We start from the raw sequence: 12264 nt of genomic DNA, 5'->3' as shown, positions 1-12264 counted from the left end.
TCACAGGCATCCTGTATACAGAGCCCCCTATTCATCTCTGAGCAGTTCATACTGCAAGTGTACCTCACTCTGAAAACAGAACTCTAGTATAGTTTTCTGACTGGGGCCAGTAAGTTTCAAAACAAATAAACAATCAATCAAAACAAAGAAACCAATGCTGCAAAAAAAGTCAATATATAGCTAGAGAGTGCCCATTATAGATCATACCCTACAGTGACTGCATTGTAAATTGTATAGATCATCATACAGCACTGTGCTGTCTGTTAATGTCCCTGCAAAGCAGTGCTGTGAAAGGGCCCTCTGTTGTAATGTAATGCAGCTGTAGACCCCGAAATCTCACACACACTTTTTGTAAACTATCCTGGTATAATTTTCCCTTTCAATTTGAAACGTTGATTTAAAAAAAATATATATATATAAAGCTGTTTTCAAAATGTTGTAACTATAGACTACCGAGGATTATGTTTTCTTGCAAAGAAGTATAGATTTGAATCTGATTTTCTGTTTTGATTTGCCTTGCCAGTGACCCCACTTGCAAACACAGCCTTAAGACTCTTTTCTAAAAATCAAATAAACCTCTCCCACGTGCCCCCTCACCTGCTGCAGGTAACTGTGTTACTGGTTATTAACAGAACAGCCATTCTACAGGACTGATCGTACTCCCTAAAGGCACCTTTTTAAATAAGTTATTACAACACATACCTGTGCTTTCATTTCAAAATGTTTGGTGTGCCGCGTGTGTTTAATATGTGGAAGCAATGGATTTATAATGCCTTATTGGAACATGCTCAAAGCTACTGCAAAGCAGCTTCAGTTTAAAATAAACCTGAACAGGGAAGTAAAAGCAAGTTCTGCGCTTGATGTGAAAGGAGAACACACCGTAATGTTGCAGGACTGGTAATACAAGAGTCATTGAGGGAATCCCCACTGGTTTTGTGGCTTGGCCAGTTTTATTTTGTAGTAAAACAGTAGGGGGCAGTGATCAGTACCACTTTTTAATAATAAATAATAATAATAATAATATAATAATAATAATAATAATAATAATAATAATAATAATAATATCTTTGTTTTTATGTAGTGCCTTTCATAGTAGACCACCATCACAAAGCGCTTTACAGAGGTAGGCTGTGATCTGTGCATTATATGCAGAGTCACTTAGATTGATTTAACATCTCATCCGCAGGATGGAGTACAAGGAGATTAAATGACTTTCTCAGGGTCACACAGTGAGTCAGTCAGTGGCAGAGGCGGGGTTTGAACCTGTGTACTGGACTTTAACCACTGGACCACACTTCCTCTGCACTTTTTGCTCTAGCTCTTTTGAGGCTTGCTTGTATTAAAAGGGCTGGGGAGTAACCCTGGATTCATATTCTCTTTCCGTCTCTCTCTCTCTGCTCCGCGCTTAGGAGGCTAAGATCTTGGTGGTGCCTTGCCCTGAAGTACAATTAGTAGAGGAAGCACTGGAGGACTGTTTCAGGAACATTGTGCCCGTCCTCGTCTACGCCATAAGCGAGGAGACACTCACGCAGCCGCAGCTCGACGACATCCAGCGGGTCAAAGACAATATCACATTCCCTGTGTGTTTCGTGAAGGTGCCAAGCATCTCCCAGCCCGGCCAAGACTCTTCCCTGGAGCCGACGTGCAAGACGGGCAGAGCTACGGAGAGGGAGAAGAGCGCCCTCTACCAGCAGCTGGCCTCCGACGGCTTCCTGGGCAACGGGCCGGGCAACTGCTCATGCGGGGCCCCTCCCCAGCAGCAAGCCCCGGCCGCCAAGCCCCAGAGCTCCCTGTGCGAGGCCTTTGAGAAGCTGCCCCGGCTGCTGGCCCCCTTTGCCAAGCAGGTGCTGCAGAACCAGCAGGTGGAGGCGGCGACCAAACTGAACATGGTGCACTGCCGCTGCCTGGACATCTTCATCAACCAGGCCTTCGACATGCAGCGCGACCTGCAGATCACCCCCCGCCGGCTGGACTACACCCGTGAGAAGGAGAGCGAGCTCTACCACTCCCTCATGGGCATCGCCAACCGCAAGCAGGAGGAGATGAAGGACATGATCGTGGAGACGCTGGCCAGCATGAAAGAGGAGCTGCTGGATGACGCAGCCAACCTGGAGTTCACAGGTGAGGTTGTGGGCTTTTGGATAACTGGAGGAACAGTGCAATCCCTTTCCCCCCTGATTGTTTTTTATTATGCTGCCGTTTTTGAAGAACAGGTCACAAAACATCTCGGCTTTGTGACCGTATCATGAATCCTTTTTTGATTGTCTACACTGTACCTGTCCTAGGTTTCTGTCACTGTCAAAGATTCCCGTACCTTTTCATTCTGCTATATGTGGCGTTGATGGACTGACGCAAAGTGAAACGCTGAGACATGGGTTTTTATACTAATTAGGGAAGTGGACAGTATCTCTAACTTCTTTTTAAATTAAACTGTAAAGCTGTAAATAAATATATATCAATCTTGTCTCTTATGGTTTTTATAACCATTTCACATGTGTGGTCTCTGACATGGGAGCCTTCCCTTGTACAGCATGCTGATCTGACACTTGCCCAAGTGCCCACGAGAAGACCTCTCTAAGAAACTGAGTCAACTTCACATCACCATCTGCAACACAGAGAGAACCCCTGTCTGTGTTACACCATATTGTGATTGTCTCCCCCCCCCCCCCTTCAGATATCATTGTGCCCCCGAATGGCGAGCCCATCAGCTCCAAGGACATTAAGTCGTGTATCCGGCAGATCCAGGAGCTGATTGTGCTGCGTCTGAACCAGGCGGTTGCGAACAAGCTCATCAGCTCGGTGGATTACCTGCGGGAGAGCTTCGTGGGCACGCTCGAGAGGTGCCTGCACAGCCTGGAGAAGCAGCACCAGGACACCTCGGCTCACAACGTCACCAGCAACCACCTCAAACAGGTAGGATTCGCACTAACCCAGCTACAGTTTCGTTCATTTTAAAACTCGCGCTAGACCTGGACCCTGGTGGTTGGGTCTCAGATCTGACCCTGGTTTAGCTATATTATTGAAATGACCAGGTTCCAGGAGTTTGGACAATCAGGCTCCTGGTGGATCTGTTCTGAACTGATTCTACGTGCCAGAGCATGACTACATTAAACTCCTGGTGCCTGATCATTTAAATAATAATTAAAGGTAGGTGTGAAACCTAGGATGCAGGTGATTCACCCTCAGTGTGAAGTAACCCATTTAATAACTGCAGGACAAGTAGCATGGGGGGGGGGGAGTCAACTTCACATCACCATCTGCAACACAGAGAGAACCCCTGTCTGTGTTACACCATATTGTGATTGTCTCCCCCCCCCCCCCTTCAGATATCATTGTGCCCCCGAATGGCGAGCCCATCAGCTCCAAGGACATTAAGTCGTGTATCCGGCAGATCCAGGAGCTGATTGTGCTGCGTCTGAACCAGGCGGTTGCGAACAAGCTCATCAGCTCGGTGGATTACCTGCGGGAGAGCTTCGTGGGCACGCTCGAGAGGTGCCTGCACAGCCTGGAGAAGCAGCACCAGGACACCTCGGCTCACAACGTCACCAGCAACCACCTCAAACAGGTAGGATTCGCACTAACCCAGCTACAGTTTCGTTCATTTTAAAACTCGCGCTAGACCTGGACCCTGGTGGTTGGGTCTCAGATCTGACCCTGGTTTAGCTATATTATTGAAATGACCAGGTTCCAGGAGTTTGGACAATCAGGCTCCTGGTGGATCTGTTCTGAACTGATTCTACGTGCCAGAGCATGACTACATTAAACTCCTGGTGCCTGATCATTTAAATAATAATTAAAGGTAGGTGTGAAACCTAGGATGCAGGTGATTCACCCTCAGTGTGAAGTAACCCATTTAATAACTGCAGGACAAGTAGCATGCCTTTCCCTTGATTTGGTCGCAGCTTCTCCACTGTGTCCCATATCTTGAATCCTCGAGCCCTGAGGTGTCGATCCTCCACCTCCAGTTCTGTCCTTGCCTCTTGCAGAGCTTGACAGGTGTCTGGTCCCCTTGTCCTTCCAGATCCTGAACGCTGCTTATCACGTGGAAGTCACGTTCCACTCTGGGTCCAACGTGACACGGCTGGTGTGGGAGCAGATCAAACAGGTAGGGTACCTGCTGAACGTGTGGCTCGGCACTCTCTAGGAAATAGTTGCATGCTTTAATGACTAACTGCGCTTCATAACTCAGAATCCTGTTCGTTCCATTCCTTTATCTTTATTGGATCTGGAACCTTGGTGTGCTGAGTACTCTCAGAATCCTGCTGATTCTATTCCTTTATCTTTATTGGATCTGGAACCTTGGTGTGCTGAGTACTCTCAGAATCCTGCTGATTCTATTCCTTTATCTTTATTGGATCTGGAACCTTGGTGTGCTGAATACTGTAGGGGCACTGACGTTGATGCTGACGTGACGAGAATGTTTATTTCCTCCCCCTCCTCGTAGATCATCCAGAGGCTGACGTGGGTGAACCCTCCTGCCATCACCCTGGAGTGGAAGCGCCAGGTGGCCCAGGACGCCATCGAGAGCCTGAGCGCGGCCAAGCTGGCCAAGAGCATCTGTAGCCAGTTCCGCACGCGGCTCAACAGCTCCCACGAGGCCTTCGCTGGCTCCCTGCGGCAGGTATGCACACCACTGCCAAAGGGGTCCAGCCAGTAACAGAGGGCTCTGAATAATAGCAGGGATGGAAATAAGATTCCCATTGCATAGCAGTTACTTACGCACTGTGGCTAATCAAGTTCATAGTAAATCCTGGGATGGGTGAAACTGCTATGCAATAGGAGTCTATATTTCTGAATAACAGGGTTTGTTAGTTGGCTTTGCCATGCGAGTGTCCCATTAATTTCGGATCGACTTCAGAATTGTTGTTCTTGTTGTATTATGATGTGTGAAACATATTTGTTTGAGTGAAAACAGACCTGGGATCAGTTGTAATTGTTATTGTAATTAATTACAAATTGCACACAGTAATTGTAGTTGAACTGTGGTACATCTGCATAATTGTACCATATAATTGATGAATTATAGTTCAATTACACATTTATTTGTCATTCGATCATTATTCTTACACTTTCAACCACTTTAGTGACCTCCTTTTGATTGAAAAATGTGTTGCATAGTAACTTTCTGTATTTGTGCCAGTGATTATTGCTTGGTTATTAAAGTACATAGAGTATTTAGCAAACCATTCTGTTGTAATTATGATTAGGGCTTCTTATTTTTCGTGTTAACCGAACTTAAAAACCTGATACAACCCCCCCCCCCCAAAAAAAAAAAATAGCCAATGAATTGGTTAATTTTGGAATGCGGGTTCAGGATTGTTGATCTTTAAAAAATAACACCCGGGGAAACCTTTCCCTGTGAAAAAATAAATAAAATGCAAAAAAAAAAAAAAACCTGAAATCTGTGCATAGCCAATAAATACTGCAACTACTAAGCGGTTACTCAGTTGCATTTTACCCCTTTCCCCGTGAAAAAATAAATAAAATACAAAGCACATGTATTTTGGTCAAGTCCGCTACAACACATTCTTGGATTCAATTACACTTCAAACACTTGTAAGCTTGAATTCGTTTCTGTGAAAAACTGTGCCTGCAACTGCATAGCGTCATCAACATTGTATCCCTGCCGTGTTTTTGTTTGGGAGGTGTCGATTGCAACCAATTTCTAGTGAGAGTAGACCGAACATAGACAGTAAGTCTTCTGTGTTTTCGTGTTAAAACACAGCTGTTTTCTCGAGACCTTTGAACATTGTAGCGGGCGAAACGGTGCCTGCTTCAAAAAAACGAACAAAAAAAACTCTGCTGAGATAGGTTCGAAAGAACCTCACAAAAAGCACAACACATTCCAATAAGCTGATACTAGAATACTAGGGATCGGTTCTCATGGAGGCAGTTTTTAATGTAAGACGTGAATTTAAAACAAGGCTTGCAAATGACAGTAACCTACAAAAAAAACCCTTCCCCAGTACAGTTGGTCAAGTCCCTCCTTCCTGGCTTGTATCTGTCATTGATTCGTTCTGAATAAACCCACCGCAACTACTAAGCGGCAGCACATTCCTGCAGTTCTGTTTGAGAATTGTAACACGCTTGTGAGATTTACAATGAGATTACAACTACTTGAGCGGAGGGTTGTTCTTGCTCTGCGAGATTTAAAGCTGTATTGCAGTTAGATGGCATTTTACACTCTTGTGGAATTTAAAACAGAATTGCAAATTGTGATGAAATGTAGAAAAATGCCTAAACACACAAAACGGGATTCAGTGTTATGGATTTTGCAATCCTGAATGTTTCTGTGAACATGATGCCCTCAAAGCTCATAGATTATTGATCGCTCTGCAGTTTCAGAGAAGAGGAGGTGGGCAGGACATTGGGTAGCGAGCAAGAAAGACCCTGCGCTAGTGTCTCTAGTGTCTCTGTGTTCAGTCTTTCTGTCTGCTTGTCTTCCCACTCGCGCCTGCAGCTGGAGGAAGGGCACACGGGCCGGCTGGAGAAGACGGAGGACCTGTGGCTGAGGGTTCGAAAGGACCACGCACCCCGACTGGCTCGCTTGTCTCTGGAGAGCCGCTCGCTCAGAGACGTCCTGTTGCACGGTACGAGGGGAGAGAGGCTGGGGGTCGCCGCACACTTGCACGTTGTGCAAAACGGTTTCGTTCATTGCAAAGGCTGAAGATGGTTCTAGTGCGTTGGCTACCGAAAAAGCACAGCGTGTGTGTTAGTAGAACTTAATAAATGAGTCTGGCAGACCATTGTTTCGACCAAGTGTATTTTTTCATGGGTGTTGTTTGTTGCATGTCGCAGGTTATTTAGTTTTACTCCGATTTTACGATAGAAATTAAAGGTAATGGTTTCATTGGGATCTGTGAAAGCCGCTAATGATAAAATCTGTATAAAAATAATACCTAAAGGAATCTTTTGAAAAAAAAACGTAAAAAGTTAGTTTTTTAGTACTGGGTGCACCGCTTCCCAAGGCGCGGTGAGGGGTAATCCTAGCACTCCTGGGTGAATGCCAGTTGGATTGGTTCTCGTTTGTCCCGCAGGGAAGCCGAAGTTGGGTCGCGAGCTGGGTCGGGGTCAGTACGGCGTGGTGTACCTGTGTGACAGCTGGGGTGGACACTTCCCCTGCGCCCTCAAATCAGTGGTGCCGCCTGATGACAAGCACTGGAATGACCTGGCTCTCGAGTTCCATTACACCAGGTGTGACTCAAAACACTGGTAACCTGGGTGTATCCAGTAGAGAAGAATCTAGACCGACTAGAGCCACTCTAGACAAGCTGATTGTTATTGTAGTGTAGCAGGGAGGAAATAAGACTCCTATTGCATAGTGCTTTCACCTGTTCCAGATTTTACTACGAGCTTGATTGGCCACTGTGTACAGGTAACAAGCTCAGGTGTGTCTTGTTAAACTCAGAGTAAAATCAAGAATGGGTCAAACTGCTGTGCAATGGGAGTCTTCTTTTCATCGCTGTTGTGGTAATAATTACCAACCCTGGGAAGAAAACACTGCAGGAGTACTGTACAGTTAAGCTGTATTATTTCCTATGCTGTTTAGGTCAAACAGACCCAACTGATATTGATAGAAGAATCCACAAGAAGCCTTTCATGTCCTTAAAGAAAGATAACCTACACCAAGCTGGGTGACCTTATAAATACCAGTCTGAAAGTGTTGTTTTTTAAGATCAGTAAAATAATGCTTTCTAAGAAAGATATTCGAGTGAAGACATTGAGGCAGGTCAATAGTCCTTGAATTCAGGGTATTAAAAGCGGCCACTAACTGCGTGTGCTGCCCCCACAGGTCCCTGCCGAAACACGAGCGGCTGGTGGACCTGCACGGCTCGGTGATCGACCACAGCTATGGGGGCGGCTCCAGCATCGCGGTGCTCCTGATCATGCAGCGGCTGCACCGCGACCTGTACACCGGCCTCAAGGTAGGCAAGCACAACCCCCAGGCCTTCTCCTGCAGCAGGACGCAGTGCAAGGTAATGTGAACATTTCACCCTGAGCACTCTGGGTGTGCATGAGGATTCTGAGGACAGGACTATCTGCACTGATTGGACGGAGCACGCTCGGATTGATGGAGCCTGAAACCTACCCTATTCCTGCTCTCTTTCTCTTCTAGCACAGTTTTGTGGTACTTCTTTCCTCCCTGTCCTGCCTACTCCCACTGTCTGTGCCATCAGGCTGTACTAAACATATACTATTTGCTTGTGGTGGTGGTGATTGCTTAAACAGTATAATAAAGACTAAACACCTTGCACCCTCTCTTACTTTGTCCATTTCTGTGCTCCCCTTCCCTGGTCCTCTTGCACTCACACTGTCTCTCCCTTCCCAGGCTGGTCTCACCCTGAAGGAGCGGCTACAGATTGCCCTGGATGTAGTGGAGGGGATCCGATTCCTGCACGGCGAGGGGCTGCTGCACAGAGACATCAAGCTGAAGAATGTGCTGGTAAGAGTCCAGCCTCTTTGCTGCCTCGCTTAGCCTCCCGCCCAGAGAGTCTGTCATGAACCAGTACAGAGACATTCCTCTCCGGTGCTGGGGAGTATTTCACTTCAGTCTTGCACAGTGGGGGAGCTCTTAAATGATGTCGAATGTAGTCGAAGCTTATATGGAAAGGGGTGATCTTTAAGATTATGTCTCAATAAATAAAAAATAAAATGCATGTCCCACCCTCCTGTACAGCTGTCAATTCAAAATGTGTAGATGCCCCTATCCCCGTGACCTACATGATCTGTATATGATGACACAGCGGTATGTGTTTTTTTTTTTTTTTTTTTTGTTGTGGTGGTGATCAAGTCTTTCTCTCTGCCCCTCCAGCTTGACAAGCAGAACCGGGCAAAAATCACCGATCTGGGCTTTTGCAAACCTGAAGCCATGATGTCTGGTAGCATTGTTGGGACTCCTATACACATGGCCCCAGAGCTCTTCACAGGTGAGTATGCAGCAAGCACATGTGTTTCGGGGACTTAGCAGGTTACTGTCAGGAGCCAGGACAAGGCTGAGCGCTGGATTGCCGGGGCAGTGTGCAGGATTAGTGTGCCTGCAGAACTGTGGAGTGAAGCCTGCCACACTGTAGAGCGAGGACTCCTTGCAGATTACTGTGACAGCTGTGTTTCTCCTTTCAGGTAAATACGATAACTCTGTAGACGTTTACGCCTTTGGCATCCTCTTTTGGTACCTGTGCACGGGCTCTGTGAAGCTGCCCGAGGCATTTGAGAAGTGTTCCAGCAAAGACCAGCTGTGGAACAATGTGAAAAAAGGTAATCCTAAAGCACATTTTTCAATGTGGAAGACAGAGGGCTGGGGGGGGGGGGGGCTATGTGCATTCTATACGGTACAGGTACATAAAGAAATTCAGTGTGTGAACTGACTGGGGGGGTATGTGTACTGCCGCTGGGATGCGAGGTAGAGGAATAAAATGCCTTCTCGAGATCCAGTTGTTCCAGACTACACTTTCAGATAATATGCTAGCAGTGTAACAGTTGCATAGCAGCTTAAGCGATTCTTTATGCTTAGACATATTTTGAACGTGAATAATATTGTTATCTGGGCACTAAGGAGGTTCATAGTTCAGGGTTGAAGTGTTTGCAGGTAATCGTTAAGATTTGTACCAATTCAATCGTGAAAGGTTTGCAATAGAATGGACTGGAAGAGTCTAGTTTCCTTACCGCTGTGCTAGAAGCACATTTAAAGGAGAATACAGTGAAAGATGAACATTAATATATATTTTCTGTTTGTGTGTGTTTCCTAGGCGCACGACCGGAGCGCCTGCCCTTGTTTGATGAGGAATGTTGGCAGCTCATGGAGTCCTGTTGGAACGGAGACCCCTTTCAGAGACCCTTGCTGGGTATAGTGCAGCCCAGGCTGCAAAGTATCATGGACAGGCTGTGTAACACACACTCCGAGAGGAGACGCACCCACCTGGAAGACTCTGCCTGATGGGAACGTGGGCTGGAGGGAGGAGCCTGGAGCTTCAGAGACCAATCAGATGTGTTCTGGAAGAGCCTCGGGCTGGATTTCCTGATCTTGCTCTGCTGCTTTCTGTAACTGAGTTGGTTGTCAAGTAACCGAGATTTTATATGAGAACTTTCCAATAATAAACGAACAAAAGCAGACATTATCGATGTCCTTTATTAGCGTGCATGATGAGGATGCTGGTGCTTGCTTCTCGACGTAGATTATTATTCTAGAGAGAAAAGAGGTTGTTTTTAAAAGAAAATGAGAGGTCAGTATTAAAACAGAAGAGACACTTCATTTCTTTTAGCTGGTGTTAACGGGTTCTTTGATTTATTGTCTGTTCTTAAAAAAATAAAAAAAGCGTGTATCTTTTTTTTTTTTTTTAATAAAAGATTCTAATATAAAATGACTGGGTATCCTGATTTATGCATTATGACTGCAAAGGAAAGGGGGTGGCAGAGCTGGTCCAGGATCATAAAACATCAACAAAACGTGCGTTCTGTATTGCAGAGGTTTGGTGTGCACAACATGCAGCATTGTTTTTATTACTTTTATTTTTATAATCTTGTAACTTTCTTCATCAGCGAGTTCCAGGTTTGCCCTGTTGGAAGCATTTTTTTAATTACCATTTTTGGTATATTCAGATAATACAGATCAATATTATTTTTGATAGAAAAGTAACACATGATCGATTGGTCTCAGTTCTATCCAGAGAAATATACTGGTACTCCTGCTGCGGTCTTTGTAGCTAAAGGGTTAATTTGCTTCGGCCTGTGGTCACTGTACAGATTTGAATTCTTTACCTGTCAGATGTGATGGGGCCAAGTAATACAGGGAGGTAGTAAAAGCCTCAGGAGGCAGGAAACAGCACCCTCTAATGGTGTGTCAAGGAAGTGCTTCCCCCTTTTGGAAGGCCTGTACAGAGGTCAAACAGCCCTCTTCTACCACTTGCCAGTTTGTGCTTCATTTGCTCATCTTTAAATCCAGGTTAAGAATGCTCTGATTAAATATACAGACCTCGTTTACTACCCTGTATTATTTGCTTGCATCAAATCTATTTTAATGCCGACTATTAGCGTCAAGAACATTATCGCTGGTTCTGTTGCGCCCAAAATCATTTTAGTAGTTTTTGCTTATTTTAAATTTAATTGGTGTTTTTCCCCCAGATTTTAAGTACTGCTGTATAGATTCATATAGGCAAGTCCCTGCTGCATACCCAGTCACTCCCTTTGCAGTAGATCACATGGTCTGATTGTAGGAAGACCATTGTGTAGCACAAAGAAGCAGTTGAAACCTTTCAATCTCAAGTATTTGTATAACATAATAAATGATGCAATAATGTGCAAAAAAGCAATCTGCATGAAAATCTCTTCAGCACAAGAAAAGGGGAGACCCAGCGATGGTGCTTCCAGCGCTAACAGGAGGTAAGAGAGTGGATTTTTAAAGCCTGTGGTTATCGCTTTATCTGCAGCATATACATGGAGACAGGATGATGAATGCTTCCACAGTGTGTTAAACCCTCCGCGAGGTTGCCATGGCAAACTAGCAGAGACTCAGGACTTTAATTATTGGAGCGCGAATCACTTTGTGCATGTGGTCACCTGATGGTCATGTGACAGCAGCCTTTCCTGGCCCATGTTCTCAGCTGGTCATCTCATTGTTGCAGAGCAAGCAGACCAGATGAAAAATGTTGCTTTTAATTTTTTTTCACCCCCCTATGTTTTTGTACAAGTACAGGATACTGCCAAGACTTAAGGCAGATTATATAGCAGTACAAAAGCATAATACTCATGAACTCGTGCATGGTTTCATTTCTAGCAAGTTTGCTGAACTTGAAACCTCTCTAAAGGCATTGAAAAGCCCTCTCCTCCATGTTGGTATGCAGTAATTACAGAGGTGCAAATTTGGTACCAGCAGAGTTAAATTCTGGTGCAGGGGGGTAATAATTTTGCACCAGAAGCCTGTCTGGTGATAAACTTTAAAAACAATTTAGCACCAATTTTCAAAACTCTTTGCACCCTGAATTAGTCCCCAATGCACAGTTGCGAAAACTGAAAGTGAATGGCGACCTGGTTTCATTAGGAATAGTTCTCGTGGTCCCTTATTACTAAATACTAGTATGTGTGTTACTATGATCATAAGAATTATCATTTTTGTTATTAGTATTACTCATTACAGTAATCTAAAAAGTCTCCCCATTTTCCGTATGATTTCAATGCACCCCCTAATGTTAACTGTATGGCACAACACCCCCTTCCCACGATTCCAGTCCTCCAGAGCTGCGTTACCTTCTTGCTTCTCCCAGCTCCTTG

The 12264-nt window shown here is 45.2% G+C and overlaps 1 protein-coding gene across 4 annotated transcripts in view; it reads left to right on the top strand.

Moving 5' to 3' along the window:
• Positions 1-10344, top strand: part of LOC121304719 (dual serine/threonine and tyrosine protein kinase-like) — a 21687-nt gene extending 11343 nt beyond the window's left edge. For 2 of the 4 annotated variants that reach the window (XM_041236066.1, XM_041236067.1), the window contains exons 3-13: positions 1410-2121; positions 2675-2913; positions 4022-4105; positions 4445-4621; positions 6461-6590; positions 7038-7194; positions 7793-7976; positions 8330-8443; positions 8813-8927; positions 9121-9255; positions 9747-10344. In XM_041236066.1, coding sequence (XP_041092000.1) covers positions 1410-2121; positions 2675-2913; positions 4022-4105; positions 4445-4621; positions 6461-6590; positions 7038-7194; positions 7793-7976; positions 8330-8443; positions 8813-8927; positions 9121-9255; positions 9747-9934 — 2235 coding nt within the window. In that variant the 3' untranslated portion in view covers positions 9935-10344. The remainder of the gene's footprint in view (positions 1-1409; positions 2122-2674; positions 2914-4021; positions 4106-4444; positions 4622-6460; positions 6591-7037; positions 7195-7792; positions 7977-8329; positions 8444-8812; positions 8928-9120; positions 9256-9746) is intronic. The other 2 variants (XM_041236069.1, XM_041236068.1) reach the window with 1 other exon arrangement.
• Positions 10345-12264: the final 1920 nt, after the last annotated feature.

Source organism: Polyodon spathula, chromosome 39 (genome assembly GCF_017654505.1).
Source record: "Polyodon spathula isolate WHYD16114869_AA chromosome 39, ASM1765450v1, whole genome shotgun sequence".
NCBI lineage: Eukaryota > Metazoa > Chordata > Actinopteri > Acipenseriformes > Polyodontidae > Polyodon > Polyodon spathula.
Note: the sequence above shows the minus strand (reverse complement) of the source record. Positions and strands in the feature narration are given on the sequence as shown.